Source organism: Motacilla alba, chromosome 3, assembly GCF_015832195.1.
Source record: "Motacilla alba alba isolate MOTALB_02 chromosome 3, Motacilla_alba_V1.0_pri, whole genome shotgun sequence".
Taxonomy (NCBI): domain Eukaryota; kingdom Metazoa; phylum Chordata; class Aves; order Passeriformes; family Motacillidae; genus Motacilla; species Motacilla alba.
In genome coordinates, this window is record NC_052018.1 from 19210698 (window position 1) to 19226128 (window position 15431).

At 38.9% G+C, this 15431-nt stretch overlaps 1 protein-coding gene across 2 annotated transcripts in view; it reads left to right on the forward strand.

Moving 5' to 3' along the window:
* The first annotated feature begins 617 nt into the window (after positions 1-617).
* PXDN (peroxidasin) overlaps positions 618-15431 on the forward strand; it is a 90562-nt gene continuing 75748 nt past the window's right edge. The window contains exon 1 of one of the 2 annotated variants that reach the window (XR_005256290.1): positions 618-1253. Coding sequence is in view for 1 of the 2 variants with exons in the window: in XM_038131513.1 (XP_037987441.1) it covers positions 1030-1253 (224 nt within the window). In the remaining variant the exon portion in view is untranslated. The remainder of the gene's footprint in view (positions 1254-15431) is intronic. The other variant, XM_038131513.1, reaches the window with a different exon arrangement.

Sequence of the window (15431 nt, forward strand, 5' to 3'; positions counted from 1 at the left end):
AGATTCAGGCAATGCTGCAGAAGTGTGATGGCTTATTTCTGGGGTGGAACTGGGGGTGTTGACATGCATAATTTATAAGAGAATGTGTTGTTGTTCTTAGATATCATAGGTTAGTTGTGATCACTGTTGCCGTCATCATAGAAATGATGTGTCAGTGCTCACCTGGGATAGGCAAAGGGTTGGTTGATAAGGTATTGATCTGCTTAGGACTGACTGACATTAGTATTTAGGGCAATGTTAGAAATCTCAAAGCCAATCTAGTTGGGTTTTTTTTTGTTTTGTTTTCAGTCAAGACTTGTTTTGTGAAAGTGTTAAGATCATGTGAGCTGTGGCTGCAACCATTATTCTTCTACGTGACATTCTAGTGGGTCCTCTTATACCTCCTTGCCTGTGCACCCACCTACCCAAAACCACCATCAGAAAGTAATTCAGGGCAAATCCAACAGATTGTCCTGGCTCAGCAGTCAAAGTCACATAGGACAGTCCAAGGGTTGTGTTTGTGGGTTTTCAAACCTGGGCAGAAATGGAAATTGGCTTGCTGGACTTGGTTCTTCCCATAAGGGTTTCTCTTTCCCCGATCTGTTTGTCCTCATCTTTTCTCTTTGCTTTCTGTTCTCCTTCCCTCTCCTTACCCTTTCTTTCCCCTTCTCCAGTCCCCTCATTTTGCCTTCCCTCTCTCCTCTCCCGAGGGGCAAGCTGCCGTCCCGCTCAGAGGGTGCCTTCACGCTTTCCCTGCCGAGCACGGAGCACCAGCCGGGGCGGCGGGCGGACCCCGGCCCCAGCCCGTGCCCGGCGCGGCTCTGCCCCGCGGTGCGTGCGCAGGGCGGCGCGGAGCCCCGCGCGGGGCGGCCGCCCATCCCTCCGCCGGCCGGGGCGGGCCCACCGCCGTCCCCTCCTCCAGCCCGCGCCGGGGACGGGATCGCCCCGCCGCCGACCCGAGCGGCAGCCGGGAGCGGAGCGGGTGCGACGCGGATCTGCAGAAGCCCCTCTCCTCTTCTTCCTCCTCCTCCTCGCCCTCCGCCCGGCAGCATGGCCCGGTGCGAGGCGGCGGCCGCCCCCGGCCTCTGCCTGCTGCTGCTGCTGCTGCTCCGCAGTGGGGGGCTCTTCCCCCCCGCCGCCGCGCAGCCGCCGCCGCCGCCGCAGCGCGGGAGCGTGTGGTGCCCCAGCCGCTGCCTCTGCTTCCGCACCACGGTGCGCTGCATGCATCTGATGCTGGAGAGCGTCCCCGCCGTGTCCCCTCAGACCACCATCCTGTGAGTAGCCGGCGGGGGCTGCCGCGGCGGCAGGGCGGGGGGCGGAGGGAGGCAGGAAGGGAGGGAGGGCAGAGGCGAAGGCGGAGGGGGGGATGGATACCTGGGGTGAGAGGCACTGGGGTGGGTGGCGGCGGAGCCTCAGCTCTTTGTCTGCGGTCGGGGGAGGGGGCCGGACCCTCGGCGGTGGCTCTGCCCGAGGGGCCCGGGCGCTGCTCCGGGGCTGCGCTCGCCCCCGGCCCCGCGGTCCGGCCGTGCCCGGCGCGCTCCTGCCCGGCTCTGCGGCGAGGGGCCCAGGGGGTCGGAGCGGTGCCCCCGCTTCTGCCGGGATGTTAAGGATGGATGTTCGGGTTAGCGTGCGGGTGTTGTGTCCCAGTATATTCGTCCCTAGAAGGGTTTCAGTACTTCCTTAGTATCCTGTTTAAAAGTGTATTCAGGCGTCAGGGGGATCGACAGGGACATAGGTGGCACTTTCTGCTTAATTCTTAGACGTGTTGGGGATGTACGAGCAAACCGGGACCCAAACCCTGGGCTTGCTGGAAACGAACCCGGCTCAGATTCCTGCGGAATTGCGAACATTAGTTAATAACCGGTTTTTTAGTTTAGGCACAAATGTGTCAGTTGAAGTGCCCGGCCATTCCTCTGGTCACTGTTTTGGGTAGGATTGCATTGGTATAAATTTCACTATTGACAATGATTGACATTTAATTCACATTGATCTGACTGAAACAGTTACCTTTCCAGGCATATTTCCCTGCAATAAAGGCAAAGTTCCAAATGAACATCACACACTATTTTGTTTCGTGGCTTACTAAGAGGAACAGATTTGTTCCACTGACCTGCTTATATGTTACTTGGGCTCAGAAAGCTCTTGGCACCAGCCCTGCCCTTTCCTTACACACACGCAGCCGTGGAAGCTGAGCAGAGCTTGGCCCTGGGAATTTTCTGCGGGGCCTCCTGTCATAAATTAACTTGCGACTTTGTCAGATATTTTCAAAAGGGGTCTATAAAGCCTTGCTGTGTTTCAGCTTCCAAGTATTATTTAATGCGAAGAGTAGAGTCATTTAGCATTAACTGAGTCCCTCTTTGGCAAGAAGTGCAGGCTTTTGGCGGAATTGGATTAGTCCTGCAGTACTTGTAAACCTTTTAGGGAACAGTACAGGAAGTGGGTGGTTAATGTTTCTTACATTTGAAACAAAGTACATTTACAGAGCACCTTTTGCCTTGAGATTACAGGAAACCGTGTAAAGCTAGTTTTTGTGAATCATCTTAAATGTAAAAAAAAAGAAAAAGTCTTAGAGTGTGGAGTCCAGTCTTAATGGCTTGGTTTTGTCTTAAATGAAGAAGGGTCTGCAACAGCAGAAAATATTAGATTAAACTTTGCCGGGGTGGAGCTCCCCTTACGGTGGGTATTTATAATCTTGCAGTGAGTCAGAGGAGAATGTGTGAACAATGCAAGCATTATACTCGTCTAACTCCACTAATATATCAAGTTGTCTAGTATCCCAAATCTGAATTATCATTCTGGTAGAATGCAAGCTACCATGCTGCAGAAGTAATGCAAAAGAAGTTAAAAATATGTTTTCAGCTTGACAAAGAGTGGTCATTTTCAAAATATGCCTGCAGATGACCAGCATTCTTCAAAACGTAGTGGTGACCTTACTTGTCATCTACTAATGAGTATTATCCTTTCTAGACAGTTGACTAGGGAACTATTATAAATAAAATAGGCAGTATTACATCTGTAAATACTCAGTTACTCCTTCTGCTACAGTTCTGCTGAATGTCTGTGAATGGAAAGGAGCTGGGTCAGAAGATAGTCGGGCAATATGAGTCTTTGGGACAAAGAACAATGGTACAATTTATTTATTAATCAGTAGTTTGAAGGTACCAATCATACATAAATAGCTTACCTGTTTTATATGAATTGCTTAGTTTTAGCTGTAGGAGGTAACTTTCAGAATAACTATTACATGTCTGAGGTACTCACTGAATTACCACTCATTTTTTTTACTTACCTGCGATGTTGAACTGTAGTTCTACACTGCACTTCCCAGAGGTAGCCCATCACCCACAGAGGGCTTTCTACACTCAAGAACAGTTACTTTTTTAAGCATGAAAGTAAGCAGTTATTTAATCTCTGGTTTGACTCTCAATGTTTGTCTTTAAAGTGGTGCCTGTATATTAAATGTATTTTCTTTAGTAGAGGTGTTGATAGTTAGATCATTAAAAATAATAAATTAATTTAAATCAATCACCTTCCTCTTTCAAACAAAAATTTAGGAAATCCTGCAAAGTGTATTGCTGATGGGTTAAGTTCATTTTTACTGGCATTGATAAATTCCACATTCTCATCTGTTTTATTTCTTACTTACAGCATAGATTGACTGTGCAGAGTAATTTTGTAAAAAAAATTATCGCCCTAAGTTTTTCCTGGTTTATAAGTATTTTTGCTGAATACTGCTTCTGAAAAATGCCCCATTTTGGAAGCTGAGTTGACTTTGCTCTACTTCACATATCATTTGTTATATGGATTAAAACAGCATGGGACCTGGACCAGTGGTGCAGCCAAGTGTTTTCTCCCACATATCAAAAATGTCTACTCCTAATCTCAGGCTCTCTTTTGAAAACTGTTCATAACATTACTAGTTGCTGACCTTGCCAGTGCTACTTCTGGCTGTACATTTTCTCACTCTCCCTTGCTCCTTCCACTTTCTGGCACTTCCCCTTCCCTGCTGCAGGCTCAGAACCATGGTTTAGATTGCTTCTGCAGGGTGGATTCTGCCAGTTTTGAAAGAGCTCAGAGAGCCTTGCATAAGCATGTGGTTTCATTTTCACCTGGGACAATTTTGGACTTTTTTGGACTAGGGCCAACATCCCAGTTGTGTGCCGGCTTCCCTTAAAAATGGAGAACCATGTACAAAATGGTTTGAAAAACTATTCAATGCCATAAATACAATAATGGAAGTTTCATTTCATCTCTGACTAAATACAGAGTCCTTATTTTCACAGAAATTGCTGGAACATGTTTATATTAAAACATTTAAACTGTTGAGGAATGTAAAATTCTGGGTATCTCCTCTTGCTGTCTCCCCCTCCCATAATTGCATCCTGTATTACACTTTTTAGGGAATTCCTGTGTTCTAGAGCAATTTCTTGTATGTGGTGGATATTTCTGACAGAAGACTTTTGACTATTGATACAATATGTTACTATTTGTATCTAAACACAATCCAAACCTGTCTACAGGACTAGCTATACATACTCAGACCAATACTGAAATTTGTTCGCAGTTTTTCTTGGCATCGCCTCATTGCTCTCTTGTTTCTTGCTAGCTGTACAAACAAAATTGTATTCATTGCACTTGAGTCTAACAGACTGAAAAAGAAAAGAAACTAATGTTCTGTTAATAGCAGAAAAAGTAAAAATTGACAAAAATAGTTTTTCACAGAAGAAAGTGGTCTTGATTTGCACTGAGAATGACATGCAAATTATTGAGGAGAAGATTTAATTTTGAAATAAGTCATTCTGTATTTGCTATGTGATTATTACTTTGGGTGTAATTATTATTACACCTGCATGTCTGCTATGGGTAAAACACCTTTTCAACATGCGAGTATAATTTTGAGTGATCAAACTTTAATAGGACTTCTTAAGTTGCAGTCATTCCAGCTGAATAGCTTTTGAAGGTAGGCTGTGAAATGAGATTGAAGGCAACAGTTTGTGTTGCATGTTACTGCTTTTGTTACATGATTCTAACATATACTCAACATTGGATATATGTGTTAATGTTTAGGGTGTGTACTTTTTATTTACTCATTTGTCGATGTATTTTAATTTCTGGTTTGTACTGTAGATGTCAGAGGGAAAGGGGCAAGTGTTAGTAATTTAATTCTTTCTATGGTGACTTTCTGGACAGCTGAGTAAGAAGAACTTACATTTTTTTCATCTCTCCATAAGAGCTTTTGATGGAATCTAATGTATGTTCATAATGCCAGTGAAAACAGTTATTGAGGCTTCCCAAGAGTATCTGTCTTAATACAAATAAAAACCCCACAACACTAAAGGGCACAAATCACATCTATTTGGAGAATATGTGAATCACTAGAGAAGTAGGGGTAATGGAAGTGTAATGATATTTCGCATTTCATTGTTGATTTGTGCTAACATTATACCTCTTGGCAGAGATGTTTAGGAAAATGAAATGGGTGATATGTATGGAGACTGTCAGTGCAGGAGTCTCTGGGCTATCACTGCAGAAATCTGCATGCTGTTTGCAGATCTGCTATTTGAAATGATGCATTTTCAGCCTGCAAACAACCATCCCATTTTCATCTGAAAATACAAGATCCTTGTGTTCTGTCAGATCTTTGAAAGCCTTTTAGGAAAATTGCAGTAGATTAAAATTAGGACAAAATAAAATAAACACACCTCATCACTGTGAAGAGTGAAGAATTGCAATCTCAAATGTGGACCATGAGTAAACTTGATTACTTTATGGGTAAACATCAATTTGCATGTAGGAGTTGGTCACAAGATAACACACCAGAAGATTTTATTCAAGATGCAGGGATTTGTACTTAATGTTAAAAAAAGAAGTACAGATACTGAAGATTTATTTGAAGGGTTTGAAAATAACTTTATATTGACACAGCTATTGGCACTCCTGGCTGGGCAGCAAACTCTAGTAGGTGCCAGTGATGATTTTCTTGAATGACACAGAACAGGGGGGTTAAACCACAAGATTATTTCAATCAAAATTATCTTACATTTTCTTTCATAGAAATTTTATGAACAAGTAAAGAATTCAATTTGAGATTAAAACAGCTACATTTAGGTCTCTATGCGCCGGAGTTTACATCTGTATTTGGTTTGTGAGTTTCCCTTCTAATAAGTAGCAATTCAGCCAGTACAGTTCATAGTGCCTGGAGCAGAACTCAGCTCACTCAAAAGGGGACACCTTTATTGAAAATAATAATTTCTAACTGCAGATTAGGTCCCTATTGGGCCTGTGTCTCAGCTGCTTGCTCTCAGCCTAGGACATCTAAATCAACAGTGAGCACCACTGGTCAGACAACTGAATAAATTAGCTACTGTTTGGGCAGATTATTAATTTATTTGTGCCTACTCCAGCCCAAGTGTGTTGACTAGTCTTCTGTTGACAGTAAAGGAGATAATATGTCTGTATGTAGATGTTGATGTTGATGTTTTTTTGTCTAAACCAAAGTTTAAAGTGTTTTTCAGATGAGAATGTTTTCATAGAATTTTCAATAGAAAGAAACTACTTGCAAAAAGTAGGCAAAGGAGTCATAAGAGATTTTTAAAAAATTAGCTTTCAAAGTGCATAAATTGTTGCTAAAAATTGTTGTTTTCTCTTTATTAAGCTCCATCCTGAGTCCCAACAAATCAAGTGGATACTGCAAAAGATACCAATCCTCCCCAGCAAAGCAGCTGTGGAGGATGTGTAGGAGGTAAAGCCTGCTGAAGCCATTCCCAGGCAGTCTGGTTGTACTGCTGATGGAATGAGCCAGGACCAAGGCATGAGTGTGTTAAGGAGACATTTGCAGAGCTTGCAGAATGTGTTTGGTCATTAGCAGGGGCCAGAAGGGCACAGCACTGATAGTGTTTGACATTTACTGGGAGACAGAGGCAAAGCTGCTGAGGGCTGCAACAGAAGGCCCAAACGAGTCTTCGCTTCGAGTCACCGGATTCACTGGTGGGAAGATATTTTTGTCATCGCAGCATTGTGTTAGCCCTCATCAAGTTCTTTGCTGAATAATGGGAAAACATATGGAAAAAAATAATATCCATAATTTACTGCAACTAGCTTACTGTACACTTAATACACTGTCATCAGAGGAATACATTGTCGTATATTACAGTGAATAAATACAGTTTCTTGTTTTCATCTTGTTTTACTAAGATGTGTTTTTAAGCAGTAAATACTTAACATTTGAATGTTAAAATGATGAATATATGTTTATTTACAGAAAACTACTTCTAATAAGTAAACCCAAAGACCTGTTTGACCTGATGTCTGCTTTTTGAGGGTGATGGAAAGCACGGCTTATGAACAAGTAGATAGTATAGAGGAGCATATATTTGTTTATACCTATAATAATTTGCAGATGTGGATTTTTGAGGCTAAAGAGACTTCCATAGTTTATGTAGATCTTGATGGATCTCTCCTCCACAAATTGTTTAACCTCTTTTTTTCAACTAATTTAGCTGTTAAGTTACATTATAACTTTCAGTGACAAGGAGTACTACACAAACTATATGGTGGAAATTGCTGTCTTCTGTTTGAAGCTTGAAAGTTGTTAGCTTCACTTAGTGTTGCCCATTTCTTCTATGGGAAGAGACAGTGAGTACTTGATCCCTCTCTATCATTCCAATGCAGTCATGATTCTGTGATCTTTGATCCTAAGCTTCTCCATTTCTGTCTTTTTAAAGTTGGAGTCTTCTCAATGAAAGGTTGGTATTAATCTCTCATCATCTGGACTGTTGCTTCCCCACTCTGCTGTGTTTGGAGGTGAGGGAATTGTAACTTTGCTCAGTATTTGTATGGATAAATCTGGTATGAGGTCTCATGGAGTAATCAAGGGAAGCTTGAGATCTTGTCTGTAAGTAGTAATGGTATCTTCTAGGCCTGCCATTTTATTTGTAAAGTTTGATTTTCTCCATATACATTATTTTATATTAATATGTGCATTAGGTCTGCATTTTAACAGCCATTCATGGACTGTTGATAGATTTTTTTGTTGTTCTTCCTGGGTAGACTTTGTTAAAGTAGATTAATATCATAAGCAAAACTTTGCTCTTTCTGTGGTTTATCACTCTTCCATTTAGGAATGAACTGAACAATGCACAACTCAGCACAGCTCTCTGTGAAACTCTACTGGTGACCTTTCCCAACTACAAAAATTCTCCATTTACTGGAAACATCTCTTCATATGCTCATCTGGACTGTGGAGTATTTGCTTTATTGCCATTTCAAAAGATTGTCTTCTAATTCCCAAAGCAAAACAAATTTGGGAGTTCGACTGTTGTTAGCACAAGGTTTTTTGTTTGTTGTACTGAAATGTTTTAGAAAGCTATAGAGATTATACAGATCAGTGGATTGCTTGGTGTTGTTGTCTACACCCCCTATTCAAAATCTGTTTTAAACATTTTTCTGTCTTTCTGATTCTGTTTAACAGAGAGCTTCAGTGTCTCTCTGCTGTTACTCAGTTTTCCCGAACAACATAATTAAAAATGATGAGTTAGATGAAATTTCAGAATTACTTTGGGGAATTTAGGGTCATGAGGGACAGTGAATAAGAAATTTTTGTGTTGCAGAGACAAACATGGGATTACGTATTGGAAAGAGTAGGAAATGGATGCTCGGACATGAGTAAATATATTCTTTCTCTCTTAATTCCCAAAGTCAGCTGGTGGAAAAATAACAGGGAGATGCCTATCCTTACATCATCAGAAAGGTCTGGATTTGAAACACAGGGAGAGGAGTGTCTCACCTAAAACGGTGGTAAACACATGCCCAAGAGAAAAACATGATTAATAAACATTCTAACTTCCTCCATTTTCTGAGTAGCCCCTACTGATTTTTCTCCCAGGTGAGGTCAGTGTTCATTAAGAGATGACATGGGGGTGTCATTAGCCTGCAGAAAACTTTGTCATTTAGGTGTTAAATAAACGTTAGGCTTGTCGCATGGGCTTATGGATTGCCTTGCAAATAAACTAAATTGAAAGGTTGCAAGTCTAGCAGAAAAGAAAATTAGGAAATACAGCCAGAAAAGAAAAGGGCTTGGCATGAAGATAGAAGGAAACTGTGGAAAGAAACCAATGTAATATAACAGAAGAAATCAATATTGCTATTATGACATGAAAAAATAGCAGACAGCCACTCAGGAAATAACAAAAGAAGAAGAGAGGTAGTGCATTATGTTTAAAATTGCATATTATGTTGGTTTTTTTTTTAATTACAAAATGGCCTTTGCAGGAATATTTTACTGTGTGTAATGGGTAAAATGAAAATGCTAGATTATTGTTGGAGACTCCAATTCTATTTTGAACAACTGAAAAAACAACCAAATTTTAATCCATCTAGATTCATGTTTTAAAATGGTATTTTTCTGTTATTTATTTTTCAATTCAAATTTCTGGGACTTTCAAAGCTTATTGTTTTTTGTTTACAGTATTTTGTGATCAAATGTTTTGTACACTCTAGATCTCATCTTGCAAAACTCACGCATAGCTTTGTATACATGAGTAATCCCCAGGCTTCTGATTTTTCCTGGACATGGACATTTGCTGAGTCTCTTTCCAGCAAGCCAAAGTGTTTACATCCTTATAGGATAAGACTTCACTTACAGAAAAGATCCATTTATAAAGGTGACATTTAAAATCTGTATCACGCAATCTAAACATTTATAGTTGCTTCTCTTTCTGGTGAAGTCTATGTATAAAAAGAAGTTAGTATTTTAAATACTTCTGTGTATGTGTGTTTCTGTATATTTATATATACACATGCTGTACATAATGTGTGTGTATACACATAGATGGATACACAGATATAGGCAAACAACTTAGCTAAATTGTCTACCATTTTTTCCATTTGGATTCAATTTAAAAAAAAAACAAACCAAAACAAAAATAACTTTAAAGGCTTTCTTATTGCAAATGTGGGCAGAGTTTCAAGACAATCCATAGAGATGGTGCAACGAGAGCTGACTGAGCTGGAACGGAATGACTCAAATGTTTCCTTTTCCTTCCTTTGCTTATCAGGCTGCCAAATTTGATTTCTTTTTGGTATGGCATTATTACTGCTGCTAATGAGAGTCAAGTGATTCTTTTAAACAGAAAATCGAATGTTTATTACAAATAACAAAGAGTCTCAAAATCTTGAAAAAGACACATGAAGGAGAGATTAATGTGGCCTCTCATCTTCATCTCTTTTTGTTTAATCTGTATTTACAAAGATAAGCAAAGATTAGGACATTGAAGAGTTTGTGCAGTGGCTGGCAGGGTTTCTGGTTTCTTGAAACTGTGTGAAAGTTTGTAGAATAAAAAGTGAAGTTTTGTGCAATGTAGTGTTCTCTTTTAGTTTTCTTTTATGAGTTTTTTTTTAAGGAAAAAGTTGTTTCACTAAGGAAAACAATGAGCAAATGTATTTAACTCCAAATCAGTTTTACTGCCTGTGACATTGCTCTCTCTTTTATTGTGATCTGTTGTAACTTTCAGGTTTTTTATTCTCTTTCCAATTGCCACTCCCTGTATCTTTCGGAAACATTTTCTTTCAGCATTCTTTCCCCTTAAATCACTTATTACAACAGACTGCTCATTGCCTGGCTGGTCTGAAAAAGGAAAAATATTACTTGGTACACAGTGTTACCTTAACTAATGACTGTTTTTGGTAAGGAGGATGATGACTGCTAAATGTCAAGTTCTTTGCACTGTGTTAGCCAGACTGGATTTAATAGCATTTTATTAGCCATTTTGCTTCTGGTTTCCTTTGTTGCAGAAAAAATAAAGAATAAATGAGTCCTTGCATGCTTGACTTATCTTTAGGCAGTGTGAGCATTGTGACTGGGACAGCATGAAATTCAGTGCAGACTTCTCAAAACAGTTAAATTGAGAGGCTTATAGCCTCTGTCCAAGGTCCATCATGCTCTACAGAAGCAAAAATTTCACTTTTATGAGATCTTGGTTGTCCACTGTAATATAAAATTTCACTATTTGGTGTCTCGTGGTGGCTTCTATTTAATGATAGATTATAATCATAGTCAGATTAGATCAGTCACCAATTTTCAAATCTTTAGATTAATGTCTTGTCATGTTTTAATGGTAAGATGAGAGAATTTTTCTTCCTCATTTTTCCAAAATATTTTGAAAAATATGAGGGGGCAATGTGTGTTGCGGTACACAGATAATCCTAGCGGGCCATTCAAAACTCAAATACAAGTAAATGTCACCTTACATTGTCTGCTAAGATAAAGTAAAAAGCTAGAGCAGCAGTATGATGGTATGACATTTGTATATTAAAAAGTATGTGGCCGATCAAAGCAGGATAGCTTTTAAAGGATATTTTGTCACTCTTTGGGATAATAGCTAATTTGGGTTCAAAAAAGTAGTTTTGGTTTGATGGCGTTTTGATAAACTCTCCAAGAAATTGGAGAGGTGATAGCATTTTTTTTCTTACAGACGTAAATTGAATGAGAAAATTGAGATCTTTGACTTTGGTAAAGTTCTCAGGCTCCAGTAAAAAGGGCCTAGGTAATTGAATTAAGGTGCCAATAGAAGGAGAGACTTACATCAGGGAAAGAGAACTGCAGAGCTAGGACAGAGGTGTAAGAGCAGGGAGAGCAATTTGATTTTGTGAGTTGGTGGCTTGCTCTGGCCAGATTAATGATGTTAACTTCCTGATTTAATTTTATTGCCCTGGGAAAAGCTTAAGTAAATGCAAAAGCACCTATGTAGGGGGTAAAATCAATTAAAATGTTTTCTAGTTAGACATTTATGTATAACTAAAGCATGTTAACTTGTAGATTGGAGACTTAGTTGTCAGATGTGTAAATAATGGCTACCAGACAATTATTAAAGGTCTGTAAATACCTTTCTTAGTGTGGTAACATTTATAATTTATTTAAACCAATTTTAAAAACTCTGGATGTTATATTTTTTCTTGAATTCTTTATCAATAACCTAAATCACTTGAAATTTCTAAAATGTTGATACATGTTGAAACATTTTTCTTGATTCAGTAAACAACAGTTTTGAAAACTTAGTCAGAAAATCCTCCAATCCTCCATTGTGATATGAGTATTTTCTTGGATGTTTTATGCTATGTCAGCTTTTTGTACTTTCTATTGTAGATGTTTTCTTTTTGATATCCTCTATTTTATTTAACAAATTTGGATACATCTTGCATGGGAATAATTGAATATGAGATTTAGAAAGAGAAAAAATACGTTAAAAGAGTCTGGGACCCAGTATTCATTAAAGACTTCTAATGAACTGTAATTTCTAACTGAACAGTAATTAATTGGCAGAAAACAAGGTTTATTTAAAAAAACAACAAACCAAACCAGCCTTCAGTGCCAATCTTTATACTGGTCATATCTGTGTAAAAGATATATATCCGTCAATAGGTGTAAGATGGACTTGTCTTTTGAAGAAATTTGTGGGATTGCCAAACACCTCAGATAGTACAGGGGAAATTTTCTGGTTTTGATGAAGTTGCAATGCGAACAACATTTACAACAGGTATGACAGGTAGGCAAGTGACTTGTGTACAGCCCTCACACTCAGGTATATTATGTAGGCCAGTTCTATAACTCCATGGCATGTGTTTATAATTCCTTATTCATCAGAGAAAGAAGTAAGAACTCGCTGTGGTTTTGCACTCGCTGTTTAACAATAACAAGTTGAATTCAAACTAGTTTTGTCTTTTCAATATTGGTAAAATTTTGAATTCCCACTGTACATAGAACACAGCAATATCTGTGCAACCCAGATTCCTTAGATGAGAGTTTTTCATTACCTTTCATTTACTTTTTTTTACTCTGAATACCCACAAGGAATTGTTTCTTAATAGTGCTAGAATAGAACATGTGCCTGTCTCACACATCAGACATTGTGACAGAATTTGTATCCTGTTTGGTTGGTTGGTTAACAAAATAACTTTTATAAACTTACTGGCTTTTGCAGGCTGATTTCACTTTAAAAATATCTGTATTTCTCTGAAAGAATATTTCATTTTTCAGGAATCAGTCTTCTGGATAGTGTAAACAAAAAATTGCTTTTAAAAAAAGGTTATGATTCGAGTGGAATGAATTTATTTTATTGTTTTAACTTTGAAATTTGGAGATTGTTCAACACAATGATAGACCCATAAAATAAATTTCTTTTAGCATCCAGACCTACATGTAAGAAATTTCTGATAGCATCAGGATTTGTAAATATTTTTGAATGCCTTTGGGGATTTAAAATTTGGGGTTTGTTTGGTTTTGTTTTTTTCATGATTGATGTCTCTTTCATTATGTAAATCTGTTGGTTTTAACTGCATAGTGATGAAGCTTCAGTGGGCAGGAAATAAAACATTCATTTAGTTCAGGCTTATCTTTAGCTGCATGATTTGGACATGGGAAGGACCTGTCCCTCCAGAGACCAGAGCACTGTATAATCTCTCAGGAGAGGTTTCAGCCACAGGACTGCACAGTATCTGACACCTGAGGAAACTTTACCAAGTAGAAATTAATTTTCACCTAAGTGCTGAGTTCTGGGTTTATGGCTTGCAGTCTTCAGCCTCTTCAGTTCTTGAAGTGTCTCAAGTGTTTGTGGAAATCCCAGCCACAAATTGGTGTTTGTATGCCTTTGGATCAGAGGGTATATTTGTACTTCTGACCACTCTTAGAGCAGTGATCGTTTAACTGTGGGTCCAGAGGATTCTTTTGCAGTTGAACTTAAAATTTGGCGATTAATATTTCTTGGAAAGAATTTTTTCACAGGCTTTTAAGCCAAATATATGACATAGCAGTGGTCTTAGTCACATGGAATATTACTAATTTATACATTTTCAAGTAATGTAGATGTGTTTTTCAGTAGTAGTACTATTGTAAGAATCTTTTATTCAGAGCTGGAAATTAATTGGTAGATGTAACTGCTTATTGAAACTAAGATTTAAAAAAAAAAAACTGGCTGCAGAGAGTAGACTTTTTTATTATCTAGATTGCATATTAAAAGAAAAGAGTAAGTCTAATGTATTTAAACAGCTGGTCTATTAAGTATATTATTGCTAGTGTATACCTACTTGTTTTCTTCCAACTTTCTTTTTTAATTTACAAAACAGAGATTGTACCCTTTTGCAGTAAAAAAAAAAAACCCAAAACCAGCAACTCAGAACACCTTGTTAAAGGTCCTTGGCTTTCTTTTGGCCAGCAGTTGTTGCTCACTCCTGCCCATGGTCTTCATCATTTCTCAGAGTTAGCTGAAAAATAAGCAAGGGAAGAACATTTGGTTTGAGTCTGAATCATTTCCCTGGTTCGGTGGCCTGGTGATGATGTCTGAGAGGGGAGGAGCTGCCTCCTGAGCAAACCTGCTCACCTGCCCCTGGGGCCTCATCAAACCTGCCCTCAGGGAAAACCATAAAATAAGCTGAATCTGTGATGCAGCTTGAAGGAGCAGGTTTGGGCAAACAGAGAACTGTATGTGCCCCTTCTTAAGAAAAATCCCCCTTGCACTTTGCTTCCTTGCCAGGGATGCGAGTGCCACCAGCCCCTGCTCTGTGCTTCCCTGGGCTGCTGCACCCACCTGCCCGAGCAAACGTTCTACCTCAGAAATGTCTGCAACTTTAACTTCCACAAATTAATTTTGAATTAATGTTCCCTCTAGTGAGTTGTTATGCTAGGTATTTATTATGTGGATATTTTAAACCATCTGATATTCCTTAAAGGCAGGTTTGTACTTAATTGAATATTTTAGAGATAATTCAGGTATTTTCATGCTACTTTGGCAAGAGTAATCAAATGTTTGAACTTTCTTTTTGCATACACACTAGTCAAAAGTGTTGTTCTTTATGTTTGAGCTGAGAAAAGACCCCTTGAGAATCTCTGTTTGCTGTTATGTGTTACTGGGCAGCATGGCTGCTCTCCATGTGGCCCAAATGGTATTTATATGGCCTGGGTATATATAGCTAGTTTGTATGGGGGAATTAAAGCAAGAACATACGTTGAAACGTGTTCAAAATGGAAAAATAAGATTGAATTATAACTTTAAAAATGGCATTACACTGTGAAGACTGAAGGATAAACTTGTGTTTGATTTTATTCAGAAGTTACCTTTTTTGTATTATGAACAACATGAAAGTGTGTAAAAATGTTATTCTGTCTACAAATGTTTCATACTTTTTTCTGGTCTTTTCAGTATTGTGTCAATAGAATGGGATAATTACAGAGAGATTCATAGAAGAGTGTTTTCTAATTGATTGTTGGCTTAATGCTGCCAATATTAGAACTGCTAGGAAGCGGGGTGCATGACAATGCAAAATAGATGTGATCTCCTGAGGCCATTGGAATTAAAAATACTGAAAAAACTAGTAAAATTTACTTGGAAATTTCAGATACATCCATAATTTTCAGCAATCCAGTTTTTGAAGGTGTTCTTTAAGATGGCAAGTCAATTCAA